Raw genomic sequence first — 17103 nt, forward strand, 5'->3', positions numbered from 1 at the left:
CTATTAAGCCCATGCATAAATATTTTCAGTTCATATAGAGTAACCTGGTATCAGTGATTTATTTCTACACATATAATGAATGTTGGCCCTCTGTGAAACATTAAGGGACAAGAAGCTCTGCTAACACAACCTGTTTAACCTAACAAGAAGACCTTGCTTTTCAAACATCATTGATTTCCTATTCCCTACTTTAAGAAGCAGTACCTCCTGAAGTTGAAAATAATGAATTTTGGATTAAAATTTGAATTTTGAATTAATTTGAATTTTGAATCCCATGTGTAGTGTTTAGTTTGGAAGTTCCATTTTAGAAGAGTTTGTGCTTTTAAAAAGAGTATTGTACTTTTTGAAACTGTACTAACTTTTCAAAACATCTAAATCTAAGAAGTTGTTAAGAATTACATGATCTTGCTTTTTAAAAAAATATACCTGAATCTGTATTTCCATTTTTAATAGCATACGTTTTGTGGTCTTTGGATTTATTTAAAATACAGATTGCACAGTTACAGGCATCTTTCTCCTGTAAAAATGGGAATACTCATACCTGTGTAATGGTAGGAAAGTTATTTGGCTTGAACTGTACAGTATTTCTAATATACCTTTTTTGCCCTACATAGGAAACCACTAATTGCTTGTGTGGAGAAGCAACTACTAGGAGAACACTTAACTGCTATTTTGCAAAAAGGTATCTGTTATTTGGCTCTTGTAATTTACCATTAATGACAGATTCTCAGAGTCTGGAATAACTGTGGATTGCACAACTGTTTCTTTAATAAAGAACATAGGCCATAGCCAACACTGCCACAAAAAGAAAGCCAAGTAAAATTGGGCAAGCAGATCATATGTAGGAAAACATGCACGTTTTTAATTTTAGTTTTATGGAGGATTTGGTTAAGTATAATTGTCTCATAATAAAATTTCTTAATGTGTATGGTCCTGGGATTAGCAGTCTCCTAAATTAATGTGTCCTGGGACTAGCAGTGCTTCTCAACCTTTTTTGTACCAGGACCCATTTGTAAACATTGATGGCCAGTCCCGACCCAGTGCCCCTACTCCCAACCCACTGCCTCCTGCCCCCAGGGTGTGGGGCAGTGGGGGGTTGTGTGGGACATGGGGTGGGCCCTAAGCAGCTCCTTGCAGGCTGTAATTCTGGCAGCCTGCAAGGGAAAAGCCACGGTTTCCCACGGTTTTTCTCCTTTAAAGGAGAATCCATTTTTAAAGTTTGTTCTCAACACTTTTATATGGGTTGAAAAATGCTATCCTAAAGCAGTAGGTTTTCATGCATTATAATAATTACACAGCGCAGGTGACAGTTTCCCATGTATTTGTGGTTATATATTTAAACAACTATATACTATCGAAGAGAGCAACATCCCAGTGGGGATATCTGTTTGAAGTAATGCAAAATATATTTTCTGTACATTGTTGTGTATCTCTGGCAATCTTAGATTTGTTGGGACATCAGTGCCTGCAATGTCCTCTTGCATTTAAAAAGTTTATAGGAACAGTCTTTTTCTTTGTTTCACTGGATTTCTGGGCTTGATTGATATTCCCAGATCTTATAAATGCTTTGTTCTCAGTCTCCCTTTCTGTCTGTGGCTCTGGATAGTTTTTAGGTTCTGGATCTTCTGGGAAGCTAATGTCATGCCTCTTGTTTTCTTGCTTCTCTCCCCTCCTCTTTCTTCCTCCCCTTTTGTTCTTTCCTTAGCTTCCTCAAAATACAGATATACCTTTCTCAGAATGTCTGACGTTGACTTTTTTTTGCTTCTCTACCTGGTCTGAGGGCCAGTTATTTGATTTGATTCTGTGCGATCAGTCTGCCTCTCGCTCTCTCACTCTCTCTCTAATTGCTTCAGATTTCAACAACTTTCTCATTTAGACCTTTAAGTACTACTAACTGTTAGTTAACCTGGAAGTGACCAGCTGCCACACACATTTCCAGAAACTGTTCCTTCTGTATCAGTCTTGTTCTCTGTGCAGAAGGCTTCCGCCCCCAAACTTCTGTTAAAATATGCCCCTGACATGTTACTTTCCAGCACTTTTCCTGTCATTCCAATCCCTGTCAGTGTGTGATGCTGTTAGACAGGTTTGTGTAATAGTCTTGCACTATATCTTATTCCTTTACTTACTCTTTTGTTTGCTTTTAAGGATAGATCATTCTTTAGTCTTCTGTCTTCCCTGAGGTGTTAGGGTTTTTTTACTTTTTAACTTCAACATATTTAAGTGAATAAATAGAGTCAATCCATCTGCCTTTTTCAAAAGGGGTATGGATAACTAATAATTTTGTTGATAAACATCAGCAGAACCCATGTAATTACAAGTCTGTCTTGTTAAAGCGCTGCTTAATGAACTTTCACAATTATGTTTGTTGCAGACAATTGGGTCAGAAAAAATATGGGGGTTTTTTGTTTCCTTCTAAACTCTTTCTGCATTCATAATATAGATTCACTGTCCATAAACATATGGATATGTATATTATATAGTTTTTATGTTTATATTTTGAGATTGTTATATTTTAGATCAGGTTTCACTTTCTGTATCTGCGCTTAAATTGAGTAAGTCTAACATCTATTGACTTACATAACTTTCTGCATTCATTTGATCTAGGAGCACATTGTAATCCACTTATAACATCCTAGTGTGCAGTGCAAGTAGAAGAAGACACTGCCTTTTGTAGGTTTTGTTCCTTAGGAGAAGGCATGTGATGTAGTCAGTTTGATAAAGGAAAAAAAAAGCTTACAAGTGCAGGGTATGTATGAGAAACTTTTCTTCTTGTATTTTTACAACTGACACTGACTAGATGTTGGTTGTTTTTATTGCAAGTATAACAAAGCATTCCAGGGCCACAGCAATGCTTTCAAGAAGTTGTGCGAAGTCTTCTTGTTCTAAAGGAAATTCCCATACCTTTCCTTTGCCTATCAAACTTGCAATAGAATATCCACACCAGTGTGGGCTTGGTCCAGGTATATGAAAGGGAGATGAAAAAGGAAGGGGAAGCTATACTAGCTAAAGCAAGGGGTGTCAAGGTCACTTCAGGCCCTGAGCTGGATCTGGACCTCAGGGGCTCCTCCCAGGCCAGATCTGTGCAGCCACATTTGGGCAGCAGTGCGAGTCCAGGGGCATGCAGCTGCAAGGAACTTCATTCAAGCAGTAAAGAGCCAGAGCTGTGAGGTGATACAGAGCTATGGCTGGACAATGGCACAGAGATGGGGGTATACAATAGCATAGAGCCATGTACAGCCAGAGAGAATCATGCCAACGCATGCCCCTGGCTCTTTACCACTGCATGTCCCCTCACCTGTGCTGCCCGAATGTGACTGCATGCTGCTGCCTGCCTTTGGCTTTGCACTGCTGCAGGCCTCAGGCACTACTGACCAGCTGCTGTTCGATGCAGCCATCTGAACATGGATTGGTGTAGCCACCGGCCCCCAACTCCATACCTCTGCATAGCAGCATGCAGCTCTGGCTGATCAACAGTGCCCAGGGCATGTGGGAGTGCAGAGCTGAGGGCACCAGACTACCAGTGATCCAGACGCAACAGTTCCACAGGCCAGATTCAGCCCTTGGGCCTTATGTCTGACACCGCTGCATGGGCCAGAGCGTAAAAGGGATGCTGTTATTATATTTAATGCTTTACTTTTAACCAATAATATTGAAGAGAGTACTGCAAACTATAACGATGTTGTTAAATGAGAGTGAACAGGTGAGTATGAAACTGATTTTCTCATACTGCTTAGTCATTTGTTCTTTTTGAACTAACTGGAAACTATTGTGATGTGGCAGAGCATACTTTTCTTCATTTCTCATATCTCATCAAAAGAAACCCCAACTGATATATTTTCAAGAGACTATAATTTACCTTTTTTAGTTACCTGGATACTGTGCATTTTGCTGGATATTTGAGAGTGTGGAAGAAACACTAAAGACTGAGAGCCAATTTCACTTATGCTTTCTTGGCTGACATCATCCTTGAATTGTTTTCCTCTGTCTTATTTGGATGTTCCTCGCCTTAATATAAGTAGAATAAGGTATAACACACAATGGCAGTATTGGTAAGATTAGGATGCTTTGTGCTTTCAGCAGCTAATCTGAAAATGCAAGTGAGCAGTAATTTAAAGTAATTGTGAATCTTGAAATTTAATTGGATGAAAGCAAATTGGCAAGTAGAAATATTTGTAATATGTTAACATAATATAATTTATGAATGGAATAGCATCTGCAATGTTGAAATTGTGTTGTCATGGGGAGTATTAACAAAGGTAGAGGTGAACTCTAAGAAAGAATTTGTGATGGTACGTATTGATACAACTTTATAGCAGATACTTTCTCTGTTCATAACATATCCTTAACAGAAAAACAAGGTTAACCACAGAAGAAACTTTCACAGTGTACATTTTTTTACTGCTTGAAAACTTAGGTGGGTCAGTTTCTGGCTTCCTTTAGAAAATTGTTAGATCCACAGATGGAAAAGCTTTACTAGAACTGTCATTAAAAATAAAATACTTCACGGCAAGCCTGTAGTAGGCAGAACATGGTTGGAAAATGGAAGTACTTCAATTTACAATAATTTCTCTTTTTAAAAATATGCCACGAATCATTTCAGGTAGTGTAAACATAGACATTTATCAGTGCTGAACATAGCCCTTATATACAAAAGAAAGTCTAGTGTATTGGCTATAATGTATTAATTTTGATTATTTCATAGAGCTCACAGATCCTCTAATTGTCTCTTTAATTTCATTCTTACTACGCAAATAAAAGCTATTTATTGTTCTGTTTTTTTAGGGCTTGATAACCTGCTTGATGAAAACAGAATATCAGAACTTACACAGACATACCAGCTGTTCAGCCGGGTAAAAGGTGGGCAGCAGATCCTGTTGCAACACTGGAGTGAATACATCAAGGTATTACAAAATAATGCCTCTCAGTGGTCTCATTTATGATGTCTGCAGTAGAATGAGTGTTTGAGTGTTGAACAAGTAGGCAGGAGCAATAAAACACTCAGCTGTGTTCATCAAAACTATTTTAAACAAGTCTGTGGGTGTTTTGGTTTGTCAGTGCACCCATTTTGCTGAGCAGTATCCTGAAAGCTCATGTGATGAAAAACTACAGCACATACATTTTGATTTGACATTCGTATTTAGGAAATATTTTCTTTTCAGAGCTGAAAATGAAATTTTATTTTGAAAAAAATAGAGCTGCATGGAATGTTAGAAAATGCTGAGCTATTAAGTTAGCTAAGTTTTGTGCAAAATATACAACTATCTACTTAAAGTTAGGCCTCAGCCTAACTTTGTGTCATATACACCAGTCACATTTGTAGAAAACCAGTGAAATATCAGTATGTAGTTGGTACATCCTTCACCAGTGTTTAATGTAGATCATGTTGTGCTTTGTTTAACTGAAATAAAAAGCAGCAGTTAACAGGCTAGATTCTTCCCTGGTTGTTCTGAAAAATTAAATGAGTTATTAAAAAAAAAAATTAAACCAACTAAAATGAGGTATTGGTTCCATTTTGCCAGGCACTCGACAAATGTATAGCCCAAACAAGGTATCTTTCCCAAAGAGCTTGCCAGCTACTTCACTTAGAAGCTGCTAGCAATCAAGTTTTATACAAGAGATATGAAAGCACAACTTTCTCGTGAATTCAATAGTTCAGTTCTATAACTAACTGTGATTGCATATTAGCCTTACTTAGTAGAATTGTTTTTACAGTTAAAAAAATCTCCTGTCCAGCCTTCTTTGTAGACCTTTTACATTGTAGCTCTAAACTGGAGGTTGAGTGTATGATGGGAAAATGTTGCATTGAAACTCTTGGAACTCTTATGTCTTATCTTGTGAGTCAGTGTATGGAAAGACGGATCAGAAACCTAGCATTTTAGAAACAAAACTTACATTATTACTGGTTGTAACCACTCTACAGTCTCTTCCCAGATGGGGGAAAGATTGAATAGTGTGGAAGATTTCTATATAGATAAGGTCCCTGATGACCCTTAATACTTGCACCAGAAGCAAATAAGTCCTGTGGTTAGAAGATCGAGTGAATGTTTGTGGAGGGAGAAGGACTAGCCCTTTGAGGAGTATTAGGGCAGAGGGAGTCAAAAGGAGTCTTTTGTGCTAAAGACTAGGGGATGTGCTAAAGGAAATCAGGTCCATGGTCTACCATAGACTGACTATGCTATTTAAGCAAGTTGCTTAGTCTCTTTGTACCATAGTTCTCCACCCATAAAATGGACTAGTCCCACTTCCCTAGCATAGGTAAATAAATGTGAGGGTAAGCCATGAAAGACTGTGAGGTGTCCAAGATTCCACGGTAATAGGAGGACCCATGTAAGTATGAGAGAGAGGTAGCTGTAACCAAGCCAGGGAGATTGTTGGGGGGCAGGGGAAGTAGCATGCAGTGCATGAAGGACTGTCTATGAAGTACTACTGTGGATAATTTAGTAGTAAGGGCAAAGTCTGAGTTGTTTTGCCTTTTTTGTTTATTCTCTTGTCACTGCTAAATATCTTAGCCACAGTTATTGGAGAAATAATGATCTGTCTTTCTGCTGCCACTGTGCAGATAACCCATGTTTTTACTTGAGAAATTATACTTGTTTCTATACTTGTGACAGAAGCCAGGTACTAATGTTGCTACTTTTTAAATGCACAGTCAGTCAAAATATTGTCATATGGACTGATTTGGTAGACAATGGTATTATAACTCAACTGGACACATAGGCAAAGCAGAAACAAGGTGGGATTAAAAGAAGATAAAGTGAGAGTTTTGTCCCTGCAAAGCAGCAGCTTTTTAAAAACCTGGTGACAATTTTTTTTTCACTTTTGTAGCTTTCATTGACACACAGGAAACTTGGATCAATCAGAAACAGCTAATCATAACTGGCTATTTCTGCCAATAAGTAGAAGTTCAGTGGATTTTAAAAAGGTCATGCAGATTTTTCCATTACACTGAACATTCTTGCAACTCTTTCCACATAATTTCTTTTACATGGTCATGTAGCTTTGTATTTAACTGTAAGTGTGTGTGTCATACAATCCATGTCTACTATGTAATTTTTTTTTAGTTTGTGTTTTAATGTAAATTTTAAACACGGCTGTTAGAAATCCATGAATGTGTGTCCAGGTTTTATTTTAAATGTCAATGCATCTCATCATTTTTAAAAACTTTCTTATGATTTCAGTTATCAAGCAGCTCTATGATATTTATTTTTCTAATTGCAAACTTTTGTAAAGATGTGCGTGTCTGTTGGGGGAGATAGGTAGCACTGAAGTATTTGATTATCAAAAGTGTTTGTTTTTACAGAATTTTGGGACAACAATAGTGGTTAATCCTGAAAAGGACAAGGATATGGTGCAAGAGCTACTAGATTTTAAGGATAAAGTGGACCATATCATAGAAGTGTGCTTTCAGAAAAATGAAAAATTTATAAACTTGATGAAGGAATCCTTTGAAACATTTATCAACAAGAGACCAAATAAGCCTGCAGAATTGATAGGTACAAAAATATTTTTCTGTAAAATATTTCTAAGACCTATAGAAAGTATGGTAAGATAAAGTTACTGGGTATGCTAGTGTAATAGCAGTGCAGTATTTAGCCTATTACAAGGCTTGCTTTTGGGATACCAGGCTAATCTGGATGTGTCACAGGATCCAGGAAAAAGGCTGGGTGTGTTGTGTCAGGTGTATGTTCATTCTCCTGAAGGAGCCTGTCAACTCCTTCATCCTGCTTATTACATTGCAAGTGGTGCTAACAATTGCTTAGAAAACCACATGACTACTTTCCAGAAATGGAGGAAGTAGCTAAAGGAATGGAATAGCTAGTACAAAAAGAATTATAACTATTTCTTAAGAACAGTCTAGATGCTTTATGGATGAGGCTTATATTGTTAATAAATTCTCCACTTGCTACATAGAGTGGCAGCCCAGATTGGTGATAAGACCAACATCCCTTCAAAGGAAGTAGTACCTCCCCATCTCACCTCAGAGCTGAAGTTTGGAGACCAGTAATTATAAAAGCATTAAATTATAGGGAGACTATCTTTATATAGAAGACAGTTGTTAAGGACCTCAGAAATTAGGAAAAGGAAAGCCTTAATCATTTAGTATCTATTAATGTACTTGAGAGAAGTAGTTAGCCATGTTGGTCTGAAATTATGCAGAAGGAGTTAGGTTATAAGTGCCACACTGCCCTATTAATGTACTGGAACATGTTTTGAAATAACTAATATAAGGGCAGTAATATAAGGGTGACATACATTGTTTTAGCTGTATTGATTTCCGTTCCATGGAGCTATGACAGTTTACACTGGCTGGGGTGGGGGACAGACCTCCTATTTTTCTCTGTAGTACATTCTTTTGTTTTTGCCTGCTCAATAGTAGTAATGATTTCTGTTAAAGGCGACCTTATATAGAAAGAATAAGCTTATACCATTTGCTATATGCAAAGCAGCAATATGGATTTGCTGCTATTCGTGGGTTCTGTAGCCTCTGCTGTTACAATGGTTTCTTTCTCCATCCCACTGTCATATGATTTGGTAGGAATTAGTAGAGAGAGATTTGTTTGACTTTTTAGATCCTCAAGTAAGATCATGGCTTACTCCTATTTCTTTCTGCCATTATCAAGCTATTAACTTGAAAGCATCGCTTCTGTTTAAGTTTTGGCCAGAGCGAGAGGTGTACGGTAAAAGTCTACAAAAATACAGTCCTCTTCGTGTTGTTTGTTTTTTGTGTCTCATATAATACATTCATATACATTTGTACAATTCCAAAGCATTGTGTTTCAACAAGTAACACTCTTGCACTCTTCTAGTGAACATAACATAACAATTTGAGAGATTTAGTGTATTAATTTTAAAGCTTTTGTTGTATTCATCTTTTTCTTGGTCAGTTCTGTGACATTTTTCCACTAGTAACGCAATATTTTAGTATAATTCCACTGAATGTGGGGGAGGGATAAAATATAAACTTTTGGCACTTTACCAATATTTTAAATATATATAGCAATATTGGGAATGAAAATACTTAAAACGGTGCCTTTAAAGTGATTTTGTTTTTAAGCTCTTCAACTTTTTATTTATTGTAGCAAAATACGTGGATTCAAAGTTGAGAGCTGGCAATAAAGAAGCAACAGATGAAGAGCTGGAAAGGATACTTGACAAAATCATGATAATATTTCGATTCATTCATGGTAAGAATACACATTTAAAAATACATGTAATGAGAATGTGATGTTCCTTGCTGCTCACAGCATTGCCCATAGATTTCGTGTATATTCATTCCATTAGTATGGCCCCAGTTACATGTTTGTTTAGAGTCTCTGGCTTGGGACTAAAAATGATGCCAGTGGTAATTCTGTATAGTAATCAAAGATTGACCCCTAAGGAGGGAGGCACAAAGCTCATTGGTAGATTTCCTTCCTGTCTTTCACTGATACGTTTCCTCTTACTTCCTGGACAGAGTATATCAGAGTCCTACATGGAGTGGCTTGATTTTTTCTTCCCCAACTCCACCCTTAGACAAGAGTGCCAGAAGAGGGTGGGTAGTGGCACTGAGAGGATAACACTAAAGCATTTCACAGCTTATTGTAGTGCACTTCCCTAAAATATGTCAATATCAAACACTTCATACAGGTGGGGGAAGTAAGCAGGACTGTCCTCTTTTACCTTTATTTGCTCATGTGCTAGAGCTATTCCTTCAGAATCTAGAAGGATTACAGTATTACAGGATTTACACAACAGTCATTGGTCATAGAATAGCACCATTTGCAAAATGAGTCTTTGTGCCTGAAAAACAGCAGAATCCTAGTAAAAGCGATGAATAAAGTGCATGACTGGGGCTTTGTCTGGCTAAGAGATTTGATCTCTGCAATTCTGAAATGTTAAATATGAAGATGTCACCAATTCTGCTGTTTTACGTTATTTTTTGTACTTAGAATTTTGATCCTTTTTTTTAGTTAAACTAATATTCTTATATGAAATCTAGTACATAGATGGTAACAGGACATTGACCTTTAAGGACACATGTTTCTCAGTACTCAATCTCTGGGCCTGGGACCTTTAAGAATGGACATACATGGGCTTGTATTCAACAGGTGTTCTGCTTATAATGTACAAACTGAGAGGCTTCTAAACATTTCCTGCAATTTTTAATCCTCTGTTCTACTGATAGTGTCTAAATTAAAATAGCCTAACATTTACTGCCAGACTTCTTTTCCAATGGGAAAAAGGTCCTGGAATAGACCAGAAACAGTTTGGAAGACTCTTGGGGAGGAGATAAGGAGCTGTGTCAATGTTATGTTCTTCTTGACAAGATCCAGGGAAGAAATATAAAAGGGTCTCAGACAGGAATATTTTGAGCAACCAGGGACTATCCTGAGAGTGAGAACCCCTGCTGTCTGAGAGTTGAAATTACATCATAGCATCTCTGAACCAAAGGCTAAATAAACCCTGGTGGTATCAAGGGGGAAAGATTTGAGGAAGCCCTTATGCAAGGCGTGGGCATTTGTTTAACATATCTGTTTCGTAGAACCATTTGCAGGACCTGGTGAGAAGGGTGTAGAAGCCTGAAAAAGCGTGAACAAAAGGGGTTTCCCCACAATGTGCAGGAGACCAATTTGTATAATAATGTATCAGAACCCAGAGGGAAAGATTCTGTTTTTGGATGATCGTGACTGATTGCTGATGACCTGAGGAAAAATGAAGGCAGCAGCTGCATCTGGACACTGGAAAAAAAACAAAAAACCCAATACATTAAAAAGAAAATCCAAATAAATTAAAAAAAACATTGTAAGCATACTTTTCTTTGCAGCTCTATAGTGAGCGTTGTTCCATTGATCAGGAAGTAAAACGAAAGGATGCTTCTGTAGAAGTGAATATGCTTGATTTCTTGTTTCCGTTTTTTGTTTCCATACAGGCAAAGATGTGTTTGAGGCCTTTTATAAGAAAGATTTGGCCAAAAGACTGCTGGTTGGAAAAAGTGCTTCAGTAGATGCTGAGAAGTCAATGCTGTCAAAGCTTAAACATGGTGGGCATCAGCAAATGTGGTGTTGTTTTTTTTTCTACCTGTAATTTGCAAATCTGAGCCCTTATTCTGTATTTAAAAAGTGACAAGATAGATAAGAGTTGAGCACCCTATGGCTCAACAGTTCTCTTTAGGAGCTGCTGATTGCTGTGCTTCTGGAAATGTGGCCAGGTCATTTAGGTACCCATTTCAAAATCAGAGTGGGGGTTAAGCACGTCTTAAAATCTCACTTAACAGTCTGCTTAAAGTGTAAACCTTAATTGCTTGTTCTGTGTGGGCATTTTTACCTGTGTGTGTGTGTGTGTGTGTGTGTGTGTGTGTGTTACAGTGCCGGGTGCTCTGAAAAGCGCCCGGTGCTGCAATTTCATGTAGTTGTATAAGTGGCAAAATGCACATCAGCGCTGAGAAAATGGCAGCAACGTGCTTTTGAACTAAAACACTTTGGAGGTAGTTAGTTCAAAAGTGCACAGTCACCATTTTCTGCACACTGACACTCATTTCGCCACTTATACAACTGCACGCAGTGCAGCGCAGTTCACCTTAGCTTGCGTACAGAGTGGCACATCTCCAGCGTGTCTCTGGAAAAAAAAGTATGTGTATAGATGCCCTCTCTGGAATCTTTGCTTTTATTTTGTGACAGAATGTGGTGCTGCTTTCACCAGCAAACTGGAAGGCATGTTCAAGGATATGGAACTGTCAAAAGATGTCATGGTTCATTTTAAGCAGGTATGTTTCACTTTGGTTGCATATGCATGATCAGTTTTGCAATAGTGAGGATGATATGTAGTCTGAACTTAAACTTTGACAAAACAGGTTTTGAGCAGATTCTGTTCATAGTTCAGTGCATCTCCTGAGAAATCGTGAGAGGTAGTTTCGTTTGATTTTTGCTTCAGTTCTGTTAACAAAGCCTGAATGTATTATTTGAGCAATATGTAAGATCATATTTTTGGAGCAACATGTAACACCCATTTTATTGGAGCAATATGTAAGATCATTTTAACACCATGTTTTTTCATGTGATAATTATTGCTGGGCGCTGACCAGTTCTGAGTGTGAGTGACCTGCATCTGTTGACAAAATGTTTCAATTTTATTTATGATCTCTGACTATATAGCCCAAGCTCCTTCTGTGCATACGTCTTTCAAAATCATGGCAATATGTAGCTTCTTAACACACATGTGGAATAAAATAGTCCAGATTTTGATGCTGCTGTGTTTGCCCTGACTTAGAGAGGGATTTTTTTGCTTTCTTTAAACTCTTTTGACTTCAGAGTCACTTAATGAAAATTCTCCAGCATGCACTTTTATTGTTAGCTTTCTTGTCTTTTTGTTCCAAGCTGTTCTCTGTGTTCTGAATTGGCTAGCTATATAAAGTGTTTCTTGGATGCTTTGAGAGAGTAGTAACTGCAGGTTTTCTGGGTGAAGCCATCACCTACAGAAAACTCTTCTTGCTACTATCCATGACCTCTTGCTGAAGTCAACTTTAAATAGATTCAGAGCTATATGTTTCCAGGGTGGGAATTGTGTTCAGAGACACTTTTTATAAGGAACATTAATAAATTCAGTTTCATCTTACAGTTAGATCTATTTCTATAACGAATTACCAAAATGATTCACTGTTCAAAAACTACAAGGATCACTAAGTAACCAAAAAGACATGTTGATTTACTACTTCTGTGTTTGTTTGCTGTTGGGAATAAATAATAAAAGGATTTTTAGCAAGATTTTTTTATGGTCATTTGGTTTTCCATTTTAGTATGTACAGAACCAGAGTGATCCAGGCAGTATAGACCTGACAGTAAATATACTAACTATGGGATATTGGCCAACTTATACCCCCATGGAAGTTCACTTAACTTCAGAGGTGAGTCTTTGAATTCTTCTTCTAAAATGTATTATGAGGGGAAAATAGCAGTACCTCTACTAAGGTTGCTGTTACATACTTTGTTACTCTTTTTTTGGAAGTAAATTGGAAAATTACAAAAAGTAAGGGATAGAACTTTGGGAGGGCAGGGTGTCACAACATTTATTCCCTCTTCCTCTCCTTTTTCTTTAAACATTCTTGAATATTGGCAAATACTAGTTTTTTTCAATGAAACATCCCATGTGTGGGTTTTGTTTTAATATAAACTAAAACAGTACAGCTACTCCCTAGACTAAGGTTGGTGTAAAATAAATAGTAATATGGGATAGATGGCTGACATTAATATTTTTCCATCAGTTTTTGAGTAGTGCTGGTGTGTCTGGTTTGGAGCACAAACTTTTAATTGAGCAGAGAGATGATCATAGGGTTAGGGGAGTTATACTGCCTTTTACTGGCTAGGTTTGACCACGTTACACTCCAGAAATCAAATTCTACTGCATATATGTAAAGTGGTTAAAACTGATCTATTCCTTGAAATTTCTAAACGTTTCAGTTGCGCTGATTATTGTTCCAGACCTTGCTGAACATCTTGCATAGTTTGAGGAAGTTGCACAAAACGCAGTCTTTGGGCACAGTATAAACAAAATGGCTGCTGAAGCTGCTGTTTGCAAATCTCAAAATACTTGAGCCCTAAGGGAAGGTGTTTATGGGTTTGGGAAGTGGGAAACAATGAGTTTAAATTCTTTTGGCTGGTGTTAAAAATCGTTTACACTTTATTGTTATCTTGTACTAAGAAGTCTATTGGTAACTGTAGAGAGGGAAGCAAGTATAAGCCATTATTTGTGACAGAGAGCACAAAGTCACGTCTGGCACTAGAAATGAACGTGGGTTTGCAATATGACAGACCTCTAGGGTTCATCCACTTAACCATAGTGCCTCTCAGCATCTGCCAGAACTGAATTTTATTATGCGGTGTGTGCAGTAGAGTTATGCCTGGACATGTAAACCTTTCCTTCTACTGCCTGGTCCATGTAGTGTAACTACCCACTACTATTGCTGCCAGTTGCCATTTTAAATTCAAATGGCAGAGGAATGCATTGAGGCTCTGTAGGGCTTGGGCTCAAATCCTGGTGACCTACCTAAACAAGGAAATTAATTTTATGTGACATTATGTATGTGGTGTGGTATGTTTGGTTATTTAAAAAAAATAGTTGTATATACAAAATTGTGTACCAAAAACAGATTAAAGAATTTTTTTAAGTTGCAAAGTGAAGCATTTGGTTGTTAGAAAATGAAAAAATGGAGGTTGTCTGTCTAATCTTAATTCTGTCCACCTGATGATTATGAATTTTGATACAGTTTGTAAAGGAGATGAGGATGACATGCCATTTTTCCCCTTGAGATCCTTACCTCATTCCGTGCAATAGCTCTTAAAAAAAGGCAATGTATATAAAGGTGTTGCTTATCCTAAAAAGATTATGTTTTCAAGTTGGTATGGTTTGGAGTAATTAACAGCATTAAATTTCAACTCTACAATACCATGTTTTATTGCATACAAAACTTCCCCAAATAAGGTACCCCTCTTGTTTTTGTAAGGCAGAATGAAGAATAAAAGATCTTTCCTTAATACTGGTAACTATGGTATTTTTCAGGGAAAACACAGGTAGCTGCATTTGCAGGGAAGCAAACCATTGTGGCTGTCTATTAGCCCACTCAGCCAAACTCCTTTTCTTGTTGAGCTGGGCTGGATGGGCAGCCAGGGAAAAAGTATGTGCCCACAGCCAGCAGCTAAGGAGCCCCCCATGCAGCATGTACAACATTACTTTCTCTTCCCACCCCCCCACCCCAGCAGAGGCTTTGTATGGTAGAAACTGCTGTTACTATATTTCCTTACTTACAATGCACATCCCAATTTCCAGCAGCTGATTTTTGGAGGAAAAACGGTGCATGCTATATGCCAGACAATATGGTAAAGGGCCTTTTTATTTTTATTTTTTACCCCTAAAGAGAGGCGGGTAGATAATCCGAGCCCAAAAGTGACTGTAGTATTGGCATTTGAGTTACAGGATGGAAAAGCATTCTTATCTTCATTCTTCTGGATCTTTTCATCAGTTGTCCATTGGTGTCAGATACTTGATGGAATTAAAAGACCTTTATCTCTCCACTGACTTCTCCTTGGAGAGGTGGAGAAATGCAAAGTTTTGGAAACAGCCAGGGCTCCTATTAGGAAAACAAATCAAATTTAAGACTTTGGACTAGGGCAAATAGTAATCAGTACAAGATTGGAGTGAGGCCTTAAAGCATGCTTTTTTCCTCTGAATCTTTAGGTATGGGGACAGACTATAGCAGGGCTTAGGCAGAGAACTGTCCTTTTAGTGTGCTTTTTACTCTTTTGGTAGAAATTTTGTTTCAACTTCATTAAAATATATTTAGTTTTAGGGAAACTATATGAATTGCAAGTGGCTGTGTTTGAAATCGAGTTTTATCTATTTAAACAGGTACCAAGGAAACCACAGTTTGGCCTTTGATATTTAGTTTTACGTGAACTTGAATCTTGAAATACTACTTACATGAACCTAGCAAACTGTTTCTGTGAAAACCGATCTGCTAAATTACATTGGTACAGCATAAATAAACCTTTTTTGTTACTTCTTTGCTTATAGATGGTTAAGCTTCAGGAGGTGTTTAAGACCTTTTACCTTGGAAAACACAGCGGTCGAAAACTTCAGTGGCAAAGCACTTTAGGACAAGCTGTCCTGAAAGCAGAGTTTAAGGAAGTATGTTCACTTATTTAATGCTTTACCTGCTGCTTCTAAATTTAAATAATTTATTTGCTTTGTCTTATTTTTAATTAATAAAGTACCATTTGCAGAGGAAACTAAAATCCAGCTATGGTTTTCTGTCGTATGTTCTTGTAATATGAGTTTTCTCTAGCCACATTACTATATAGCAACAGTATGTAACATCTTTCAGCGTAGACTGTGTCAACAGGAAGTGTCATTTTGTGATGATAAGAGAAAATTATAACAGGTTGGAAACCAATAGAAGGGGGTGGGGATTTTTTTCAAAATGTATTTTGGAGGCCCACTGATATAACGGTGAAGCCTTCTGTCATTTCAAAACTGTACTGAAAGGTATCAGTGGTGTAGCCTAATAAATGTGTTTAAAATGTAAATGCTGGTTGAATTTCTAAGGTATCAAATAACTGAAATGTTGGTTAACATTAGCTTTTGTTCTGTCTGATGGGATCACTAGCAACAGAATTTCATTGTACCAGAGCAAAAGCAAAATTCACTCTGTCAGTAGTAACTAGTTATGAATGCAACATTTAGATCAGTTTCAGTTGATAGCTGACATACAAAGTTTGTATCTATTTGTAGATCTCCTATTAATCTGCCTTGCCTATTTTAGCTGTATCTTGCTTCTATTAAATTTACTCTAGCTGCAAAATTGCCTAAATCGGTGATCTTCAACTTTTTTATGGTGAAAATCACTTTTTGTAAGTCAAGGGCGCCCCAGGATCTATTGCCCCCTGCTCTGCCCCTCTCCCATTCCCCCACCCCCCCTTCCCAGATAAGCTGCCCGGGCTCTGACTCCACTCACCCACCTGGGCCCAGGTGGCAGGGGGCGTGGATCAGCCCAGTCACGTGCATCCTGCTGCTCCCAATCATGGAGCCTCTAACAGACTGAGATTGACTATCAGAGGCTTTACAATCGGCCAGTCAATCAAGATCGATTGGTTGGTGACTATTGGCCTAAATTTAAAAAAAAAAATCCAAAAAAAGTGTCTTAAATTTAAACTAGATGCTTTCTACTGAGATCCTTTGTGCTAAATTGCTTATTTCTGTTAAAACACACAGGGTGAAATACTGGCCCCCATTGAAGTTAGTAATATTAGTTCTATTTACTTCAGGGGAGTCAGCAATTTACCTATTACATCTGAAAACAAGACATAATGGACTGTTAAGGGAATACTGAGTCCATAGTAACCTGTTGGATTTTCACTGCACCACCAATGTAGAGATTAGGAATTTCTATATTATTGCTATCTATGGTTGTGTGTTTCCAGGGAAGCATATGCTTCATGATAACATTCATTTTTCCTCATCTAGAAGGTATTTGTTATATTATTTCTACAACTCAGAGTTTTTTAATGTTTGGCATTGTATAGATTTAAAATGTATAGTCTGAATGTTACTTGGATTGTTTTTATTTCATTTGTA

At 37.6% G+C, this 17103-nt stretch overlaps 1 protein-coding gene across 1 annotated transcript in view; it reads left to right on the plus strand.

The window, feature by feature from the left end:
- Window positions 1–17103, plus strand: part of CUL4A (cullin 4A) — a 55589-nt gene that overhangs the window by 24754 nt on the left and 13732 nt on the right. The window contains exons 8-15 of the mRNA XM_025196112.1: window positions 615–682; window positions 4783–4901; window positions 7301–7493; window positions 9081–9185; window positions 10910–11020; window positions 11658–11743; window positions 12773–12880; window positions 15544–15657. Coding sequence (XP_025051897.1) covers window positions 615–682; window positions 4783–4901; window positions 7301–7493; window positions 9081–9185; window positions 10910–11020; window positions 11658–11743; window positions 12773–12880; window positions 15544–15657 — 904 coding nt within the window. The remainder of the gene's footprint in view (window positions 1–614; window positions 683–4782; window positions 4902–7300; window positions 7494–9080; window positions 9186–10909; window positions 11021–11657; window positions 11744–12772; window positions 12881–15543; window positions 15658–17103) is intronic.

The sequence above is a fragment of the Alligator sinensis genome, unplaced genomic scaffold (genome assembly GCF_000455745.1).
Source record: "Alligator sinensis unplaced genomic scaffold, ASM45574v1 scaffold288_1, whole genome shotgun sequence".
NCBI classification, from domain to species: domain Eukaryota; kingdom Metazoa; phylum Chordata; order Crocodylia; family Alligatoridae; genus Alligator; species Alligator sinensis.